This window comes from Triticum aestivum, chromosome 3B (assembly GCF_018294505.1).
Source record: "Triticum aestivum cultivar Chinese Spring chromosome 3B, IWGSC CS RefSeq v2.1, whole genome shotgun sequence".
NCBI classification, from domain to species: domain Eukaryota; kingdom Viridiplantae; phylum Streptophyta; class Magnoliopsida; order Poales; family Poaceae; genus Triticum; species Triticum aestivum.
The window spans coordinates 840,927,101-840,936,416 of record NC_057801.1 but is presented as its reverse complement, the minus strand read 5'-3'; the positions used below and the strand labels follow the sequence as shown (position 1 = coordinate 840,936,416).

Here is a 9,316-nt window from a genome sequence, read left to right as displayed (position 1 = left end):
AGAGGGGGACCGGCCGACGAGGAGCAGCGTGGTGGGCTGGCTGTGGACGGTGGCAAAGCCATCGAAGCCGGCTCTGCTGGACTTGGTTTTTCTCCCGCGAATAGCCAGACAAACAAAGTCGCTGAAGCTGCTGTTTTCAATATTGAATATCGAATTGCAATGAATGGACGGGATCTCTTGCTGGCATTCTGGGATCTGGACGGTGTTCTTTTCTTTTCTTTTCTTTCGGTCCACGACTTAATTTGTTGCATTTTTTTCTTTTCCTAGTTAACACTAGAGGAACACAATAGTGCCAGTAGTATTTTTTAATCTTACATGAGATTCTGTTTTGGCGCTGAAGAGCTGGCTTGGCTGGCTTCACACCCAAGTTATCATTATTACTCTTTTTGTGTGGCGCCTGGTTGGTTGATTACGACAGCTAATTGCATAGTGACATTTTTTCCCTGGAGTGCTACCAGTGCATTCTGGAACATCATGAGAGAAAAACGCACTCACACCGACCACGGGATGATACTAGTGACAATTTTTCTTTTCCTGGAGTGCTACGAGTAGAGTAGATTCTGGAACATCACGAACAAAAATAATAAATGGTGGAGGGACAATTACCTGCAAGTTGCCTCTAATAATAATATAATAATAATACTAAATGGGGTACTAATTGTGGGGAGTAAATAATTTTTCTTTTTTTCCATGAAGATTTTCCATTTTTGTGCCGGTTTGGTACGTAGCACTGTAGCACGCTTGACGGGAGGGGACGGTTCCACTTTTCCGCTACCAAACGTCACCTTCTTCCCACCTTCCTTCTTCCATCCCTTCCCCACGCCGACGCCGCCGACGCGCCTCCTCCGCTCCGCTCCGGTCTACATATACCAGCGCCCTCGCCGTCCCCCATTTCCCTCCTCCCCAACCCGCCATTTCCCCTCCTCCCCGAGCGTCCTGCCTCTGCCGTCTCCGCGGAGTGCCATCTTCTCCGCTCCCTCCGCGCAGTCCAACCAATCTTTCTGGTAAGTACGCCCGAGCCCTCTCCACTCCAGTCTCTTCCCCGCCCGGCCGTTCTGTTTCCTCTCTCGCCGGCGACGCCCCCGGTTCTCCCGGGCGCGCTGGTGCTTGTAATGCGGCCCCGTAGATTCGGTATGGTTATAGATCCGCGCCCCCGCCCGCGGCGCTCCTGGTTGATTTGATTGATTGGGGACTGATTGTGCTGCAGATCGGCCGGTCGAAATGGGCCACGAGGGCACCAAGTACGGCGAGGACGGCCGCCCCACCTGCGACTGCCTCCTCTTCGGTACTACGTCCCTGTCTCTCTGCCATCTGCTCTCTCCTCTCTGCTGCGGCCGAAACACAGCCTACCTCTTTCAGTTTCAGTGGATTTCACACCATCTTGCCCATGTCTGAAACTACATGCAATGGTTTGCCTTCTTTTGTTTCAGACCTTGATGACACGCTCTACCCGGTGGCCTCCGGCATCGGCCTGGACGTCATGAAGAACATCCAAGGTACGTACATACATAAGCCAAGCTCTGCTCGCTAGTTCTACTGAAAATCTGCACTAGCACATCAGTTTGCAGGGAGAGATGTCTGGATGCAGTTTTGCTCTGTCTATGGTATATGTGGCGTTGATGAGTTCTTGCTGCTGTCTCACTAATTGGCTTCCCGGTGCTCCAGAATACATGGTCGAGAAGCTCGGCATCGACAAGAGCGTCAGCCACGAGCTCTGCATCCTGCTGTACAAGCAGTACGGAACCACCATGGCCGGTCTGCGGGTGCGTATGATCTGAATCGACAGCAAAGACCGGTTCTTCTTCTGTTTGTTTCTGGTATTGACCATGTATGTCTTTTGTGATTTCTTTTGATGTAGGCTGTTGGGTACCAATTTGACTACGATGATTTCCACGGGTACTGCCTGCCTGCGGGCTTCTCTCCAAACTTGTTTCAGTGTTCTTTCTGTCCTGTAATTTCTGCAAAAAGAATGGAGTGCCATAGTCTGACTGTGTCATCTGTTCTGCAGCTTTGTTCATGGCAGGCTGGCCTACGAGAAGCTCAAGCCTGACCCAGTACTCAGGAACATCCTCCTGAGCTTACCAATCCGCAAACTCGTACGCGTCGCGAAAGCCCGAAACGTTTCATCAGGACCCAGGTGTTTGGATGCAACCATAACCATGTAATTTCTGTTGTGCTGCCAGGTGTTCACGAATGGTGACAGGCTGCATGCTTCGAGGGCCATGAAGAGGCTTGGGATCGAGGACTGCTTTGAGGGGGTTCTGTGCTTTGAGACATTGAACCCGCCATCGCCCACTCCTGTGCCATCCAACAAAGTCGAGATCTTCGATATAGTGAAGCACCTGGCTCATCCAGAGCCTGGGGTTGAGCTGCCAAGGTCACCAATCCTGTGCAAACCAAACATAGATGCAATGCTGCATGCCCTCAAGCTTGCCGACATCAATCCTCAGACTACTGTAAGCACCAAATAACTCAATGGTGTCATATTCAGAGATTCATAGGTACCTCATGTTGTGTGGTGTGCTAACTGGCTACGGAACACGTACCAGATATTTTTCGATGACAGCGTCAGGAACATCCAAGCTGGGAAGCAGATCGGAATGCACACTGTCCTGGTATGTAAAATCTCACTTGCTGCTATTTTGTACATGCGACTTTGGTTGATGATCGAGTTGCTAATGTGGTGAATGTGTGTTGAATCAATGTACCACCAGGTTGGAACTTCTGAAAGGATTAAAGGTGCTGACCATGCCTTGGAGAGCCTTCACAACATGAAGGAAGCATTTCCGGAACTGTGGGTGGAGGCTGTGAAGGATGAGGATGTCAGGAACTCGAGCAAAGTTGGAATCGAGACATCAGTGATCGCGTAAAATCCTCGTGAACTGACTCAAGTCTTCTTGGGTGAATGGGCACATGAGAGGAGCAGAGTCATTATCAGAGGCAATCTATGTATGCACGATCTGTTTGTCTGACAGTAGATGTACTGATTAGAACAAGAGAGTTGTTGTAATCGTTAAGGGGAAGTGATGTCACTTTCCTTTATGTTTTATTTTCGCCTGTAATAAGAAATAAATGTCCTGGACGTCGGTGTAATTCAGTTCAGGGGGCAATAGGCCTGCTATGCTAATACTGTTGAATTTACAGAGCATGCATGACATTGCCAATAGGGGTGCAAATAAGTCTGATTTTGAGTAATCTAGCCTAATCTTGATTGAGCTTGCATTATAAAATGAGCGAGCTTGATTTGGGCGCATGAGCTAAAAGTCTGAGTTGCAGAGTGGGCTCATAACTTGTAATGATGAAATGATCTTTGAATTGATCTCGAGCCACTCTTAATCCTACCAAGAGCCGCTGGGAGTGTATGGTCTGCCTATGCTTGGTTCCTGTTGGCTTCCTCTGATTGCAGCCTCTACCCTAACTCCAAAGAGTTGGTGGAGGCCGAGGCCGAAATTCTTGCGTACGACATGACGATCGAGGATATTGATGAACTGGAGATGGAGAACGAGGACTCCACCTCTGCCTCATTCGAGACTCAATGCGAGGAGCAGGAGTGGCTCATGGCTCGGGAGGAGAAGCTGTTCGAGGCTTCACAATAGTAGTACCGAGGCTTATGAACAACAGTACTAACGTGATCTATGGCGCCGCCACTACTTCAAGCACTATAACGATGTAGTGCTTGATGACATCGACGAACTCAACCTTGGGACGCGGAGACCAACTCGGACGACTCGTTGATAGAGAAGTCGTGCACGTCTCATCGGACGACGATGGCTATGCTTAATTATGTATATAGTAATAGTCTTTGTTTAGAGTGTCGGTCTTTTGTTAGAGCTATGTTTACGTCAACTAACTCAAATTAGTACGTGCGAACTATGATGGTTAAGATTGTTTAATCTTTTACTTTTGAGCTATATTATATATGATGGTTAAGGTTGTTTAGTCTTTTATTTTGTGCTATATTTTCTCAAAGGAAAGCGCTACTGCGAAGCATGGCTGAAACTGTAGTTTAATTATTGGTTTATGCAATTATGTGGATGATCATGACATTTAATTAGGAAAATTGCACCTTATTTTTAAACCCGACCCTTGCATTAATTTAATTTAAAAAATTCATACAAGCATTCGTTACAGCATTTGCCACGCAGGGCGGAACACTATTAATAAGAACAACATCAGACCCATTAGTAAAACTAAACTTCGTAATCTCATGGGCCATCATATTAGCCTGCCTGTTTATCTTGGAGGTTTTTAAATTCCTCGGCATCTTAGCGACAATCAGCGCTTCCTTCTTTAGGTCAGCAAGGGATGACATGTCAAGGCTATGTTTTCCAAGAACAGAAGCCACAAAACAACAACCAGTTTTCAAAATGATGGGCTTGTGAAGATGATACCGATATATAGGCCGAAGAGGGTCGCTCGAAGTTCCGCTTCCTTGATGCTATAGCAAGCTCCAATATAATCCCAAGAGGAAACGGCAACTTCACCAGAATAGTTTTTGACAACCACCCCCACACTGCAGTGCTAATGGCCTCCATGAACCTTGCATCGACATTAATTTTGAAGAACTCCAAGGAGGGAGGCTGCCAAGAAACTAACTTCCTGTCCACAATATTTGTGGGTTGAACGCCATCAACCACCTCCTTACCTTTGTTACTCACCTCCACTTGCATGTTTGCATGACAAGATGAAAATGAATGCCAATAATTTTGTACAAACCTCACTGAGCCTGAGATGGATTCCTTTCCCTTACCAAATACCAAATCATTCCTCAATTGCCAAGCTCTTCAAAACATGAATATGGTTTGGTCCTGCACATACGAACTTAATTGATCAAATAATATAAGAAACCTGTCCGGCCTAGTACATTGGAAGATCTCTTCGGCCGGTAAATTCCACACCTCCCTCATAGCTATACACAACGCATGAGCCTTGGGACAAGTCACCAAAGCGTGAAGGATACACCCATCTTCAACACCACAAATCATGCACGTACCTAGGGTAGCTTGATGGTCTTTTACCCTATTAACTTGGACTGCCAAACTATTAGATGCAGCCCGCCAAGCAAATATTCTTTTTTAGGGACATTGGCCTTCCAAGTTATATTCCAGAACCTCCTTTCTCATTTACGAATTTTCCAAATCAGCCTCCGAGTCCTTAAGATTCAATGTCAGCTTATACGCACTCTTCACCGAAAACAAACCGCTCTTCTCATGGTGCCATGCAATATGATCTTCCTCGCCCAAAGACAGACTCCGTAGCTTTAAAATTTCCTTTGCATCATGAGGGTAGAACAAATGTCTGATCAGGTTCTCATCCCATTGTCGTGCAGTATGTACATTGCTGATAGTGAATCCATCTCGATAAGAATAGGGAGATCCGCATGCTGAATAGCGATAGATAAACCCTCAATGCATGCACTTATTTTTGCTTCAAGGGCATCCCAGCAATAGAAGAATTCCATGCATGATGAGTAAATAATATCACTGTGGGTATCTCGAAGTATCATGCCGGCTCCTGCTCTTCCATCCTCTGTCCAAGACACGTCAGTATTAAGCTTCATCCAACCAACAGGAGGAGGAAGCCACTTCACCGTAGAGCTTGTTGTTAACATTGCATGTGTTCATTTGACTTGCCGTTCATGGGATATCATCGCTTTTCATTTCTCGAGGTCACAATTGGATTCATGGGTGATTGCGACCAACGAGTCGAGGTAAGTAAGGATTGCACATTTAGATGATAGATCGTCCAGAACGGGCAATTGAGCTATCTTCAATGAACAATGAGAAATCAATAATTGTAACAAAATCTTTTACAAGATCAATGAGCTGATTTCTCTAAGAATGCATCTTTACTATAATTGATAGGCAAAACAATCCTAAGAAAATGAAGGGAACCTATATCCAATCTATATCAAGTATGCAACCAAGAACCAAAAAATAACTAAACAAAATCAAATGGAATCTGCAACAAATCTACATCACTTCCGTCATGTATAGGATTGGTGGGAAAAAAATACAAGAATGTGAAATATGGTGCGCGGTGGGTGTTTCCTTCGTCTGACAAAGTCTACAAGTGTAGGTGAGTGGCCCAAGTGGTATCCAGTGTGCAACCAGGACATGTTCGCTTCTGTGTCACATCCCGATGGTCTCATCACCATTTTTACCATTTCCCTAACGTAGAAAGTCTAGAAAGTCAAATCCGCGTGGTCCAGCTTTGAACAGATCTCAAAGCAACTTTGCTCCGATGGACGGCCAAGATACAAACCCGTTTGTGCTGGTACATATGCATTTTCATTCATATAAAATATTAAGTAAAATATTTTTTTTATAATTATATTTTACAATATTTGGGAGGAAGTGGTGACATATTTAACTGAAAATTTTATGTATATTATTTAGACTTTTTTTCTGACTCATTTGTAGAACTCGAATAACTTATGAGGCAAGTACACATGGGCAGCCTGTGCAACCATAGGGTAATTCCATCACCAGATACCACTCTCAAACATCATTCTAAAAATGAATAACAGAAGTAGCCTTATTCAAAGTAAGGAACGAGAGACTTGGCTTTACGCAACCTTCCGATTTAATCTCATTAAAGAATTTCTTCGTAGTCTCCTGCCACCATTCCATGAGGAAATATTTGTTCTTTGTCTGCTTATTCACCTCTTTTGTACAGTTTAGAAGTTCTTTCGAGACGCGGACATTTTTCAGGCTTTACTTGTTTTACACAAAAATAACTCTAAAAAAATGTCGTTAATTAGAAATAATGAAAGTGGTGGAATGAGACCTGAAGCAAAGAAGGCAGATAATGAGTGCAAGTAGTGTAGAGGCAACCATGACTACTTAGAATTAAGTACTATCACTTGTTTATATTAAACCTTTTTACTCCTCTATAATTGTTTTTCTTGACATATGGTCTCAAAAAAATATTTATGGTATTATGCATACTAAAATTAGCTAGAGAACCATATTATTAAAAAATAATTAGAAATATTTTTGTTATGATTCTAACTTCGGTTATTATAAGAAACTTGTGATGAGCTGGAAATGTATTTAGTTGTAAAATTTATTTTCGAACTAAGATTTTGTTTGAGATATTTCAAAATTCATAGTTTTACATAGATATAATTTTTCTTTCTTTGTAGACTATTTTACCATTTATATATGTTGGTGTATTTATTTGTGTTTGCATAGCCTTTAATATCTTTGCAGAGAGATCTACAAATGTTTATGATTGTCTACCTCGCCTCACGTGCAAGTAAATAGATAATCCTAGATAGTCTTCATAAGTGATGGGCATGTTTCTAGAAGCGACTTGTCTTTAAAAAGTTGGTGATGCTTGTTTCTTGTTTTTTCTTGTATTATAGAAAATCGCTAGTTGCACATCTGTGCTTTATACTTGGTTTCAAAACACAGCCATGCATTAATCAAGCTGTTGTTGGATGGTTAGAGGGACAATGGTATCTTCAGCCCATCAGGGTTCAAGTCCTGGTGCTCACATTATTTCGTACCTCCCTGTCTGCCCTGCTGCTTCTACTGAAAATATGTACTGGTACATCAGGTTGCAAGGAGAGATGTCAGATGCATGCTTGCTCTCTGTATGTGTGCATGGTATGGTGTTGATCAGCTCTTGCTGCTGCCTGACTAATTGGCTTGTCTGGTGGTTCAGAATACATGGTCGAGCTCGGCATCGACAAGAGCGTCAGCCTCGACCTCTGCATCCTTCTCTACAAGCAGTACGGAACCACCATGGCTGGGTTGCGGGTGTGTGTCATGTCGTTTCAATCCACACTCCGCGATATATATTTTAGACCCGTTCTTTCATTCGTTTCTACTCTTCTTACAGTGTTCCTCTGAACCTTTGATGTAGGTTGTCGGGTACTAATTCGACTACGATGATTTCCACGGGTACTGCCTGCCGGCTTCTCTCCAAACTTGTTGTTTCAGTGTTTGTTTTGCCCTGTTATTTGGGCAACAAGAATGGAATGCCAGATTCTTGATTGTTGAATTTGTTCTGTAGGTTTGTTCATGGACGGGTGGCTTATGAAAAGCTCAAGCCTGACCCGGTGCTCAGGAATATCCTCCTGAGCTTACCCATCCGCAAACTCAGACGTACCGCAAGCTTGAAACTTTACATCGAAGCTCCGAAATATTGAAATGTTAACCATAATGCTGTAACTGCTCTGCTACTAGGTGTTCACGAATGGTGACAGGCTCCATGCTTCAAGGGCCATGAAGAGGCTTGGGATCGAGGGCTGCTTTGAGGGGGTTCTGTGCTTTGAGACCCAACATCGGCCACCCCTGTGCCATCCAACAAAGTTGAGATCTTCGATATAATGAAACACCTGGCTAATCCAGAGCCTGGGGTTGAACTTCCAAGGTCGCCAATCCTGTGCAAACCGAATATAGATGCAATGCTGCATGCCCTCAAGCTTGCCGACATCAATCCTCAGACTACTGTAAGCACCAAATAACTCAATGGTGTCATATTCAGAGATTCATAGGTACCTCATGTTGTGTGGTGTGCTAACTGGCTACGGAACACGTACCAGATATTTTTCGATGACAGCGTCAGGAACATCCAAGCTGGGAAGCAGATCGGAATGCACACTGTCCTGGTCCGTAAAATCTCACGCCCAGTTACATTGTGCATGCGACTTTGGTTGATGATCAGAGTTTGCTAATGTGAATGTGTTGTGGACCAGGTTGGAAGTTCTGAAAGGATTAAAGGCGCTGACCATGCCTTGGAGAGCCTTCACAACATGAAGGAAGCGTTTCCAGAACTGTGGGTGGAGGCTGTGAAGGATGAGGACGTCAGGAACTCGAGCAAAGTCGGAATCGAGACATCAGTGATCGCGTAAAATCCCCATGAACTGACTCATGGTTTTAGGCGAACGGCACATGAGACGACCAGAGGCAATCTTATGCAGTATCTGTTTGTCTGACCGTAGATGTACTGATTAGAACAAGAGAAAATTGTTGTAATCGTTAAGGGAACTGATGCCACTTTCGTTATGTTTGTCCCCTGTAATAAGAAATAAATGTTCTGAACCTCGCTGTAACTCCGTTCATCGGGCAATAGACCTGCTATGCTAGTACTATCTGACATTACAGAGCATCTTGGTTCAGCTTGCACTATGAAATGAGCGAGCTTGATTTGGCTCGAGCTATAAGGCCGAGCTGCAGGGTGGGCTCATACTCCACTTGTAATGATGGTCATGGAGCCCCAGCCTCAAGAGATTGTTGAGCACGAGATGTAGAACGAGACTCCATGCGAAGAGCAGGAGTGGCTCCTTGCTCAGGAGGAGAAGCTG

The 9,316-nt window shown here is 44.4% G+C and overlaps 1 protein-coding gene and 1 pseudogene across 2 annotated transcripts; both read left to right on the top strand.

Moving 5' to 3' along the window:
* The first annotated feature begins 746 nt into the window (after positions 1-746).
* LOC543048 (uncharacterized protein C24B11.05) lies at positions 747-3,082 on the top strand. Of its 2 annotated transcripts, none has more exons than XM_044496508.1 (9): positions 747-1,004; positions 1,208-1,285; positions 1,431-1,496; positions 1,666-1,763; positions 1,859-1,896; positions 2,009-2,096; positions 2,184-2,456; positions 2,550-2,615; positions 2,715-3,082. In XM_044496508.1, the coding sequence occupies exons 2-9, from the start codon at positions 1,222-1,224 to the stop codon at positions 2,868-2,870; spliced, it is 849 nt and encodes a 282-aa protein (XP_044352443.1). In that variant the 5' UTR covers positions 747-1,004; positions 1,208-1,221; the 3' UTR covers positions 2,871-3,082. The 2 variants fall into 2 exon arrangements, with proteins under 2 accessions (XP_044352443.1, XP_044352441.1); XM_044496506.1 differs by lacking the exon at positions 747-1,004 and adding an exon at positions 1,098-1,131.
* A 4,594-nt stretch (positions 3,083-7,676) lies between these two features.
* LOC123072841 (uncharacterized) lies at positions 7,677-9,113 on the top strand (annotated as a pseudogene).
* The last annotated feature ends 203 nt before the right edge of the window (positions 9,114-9,316 follow it).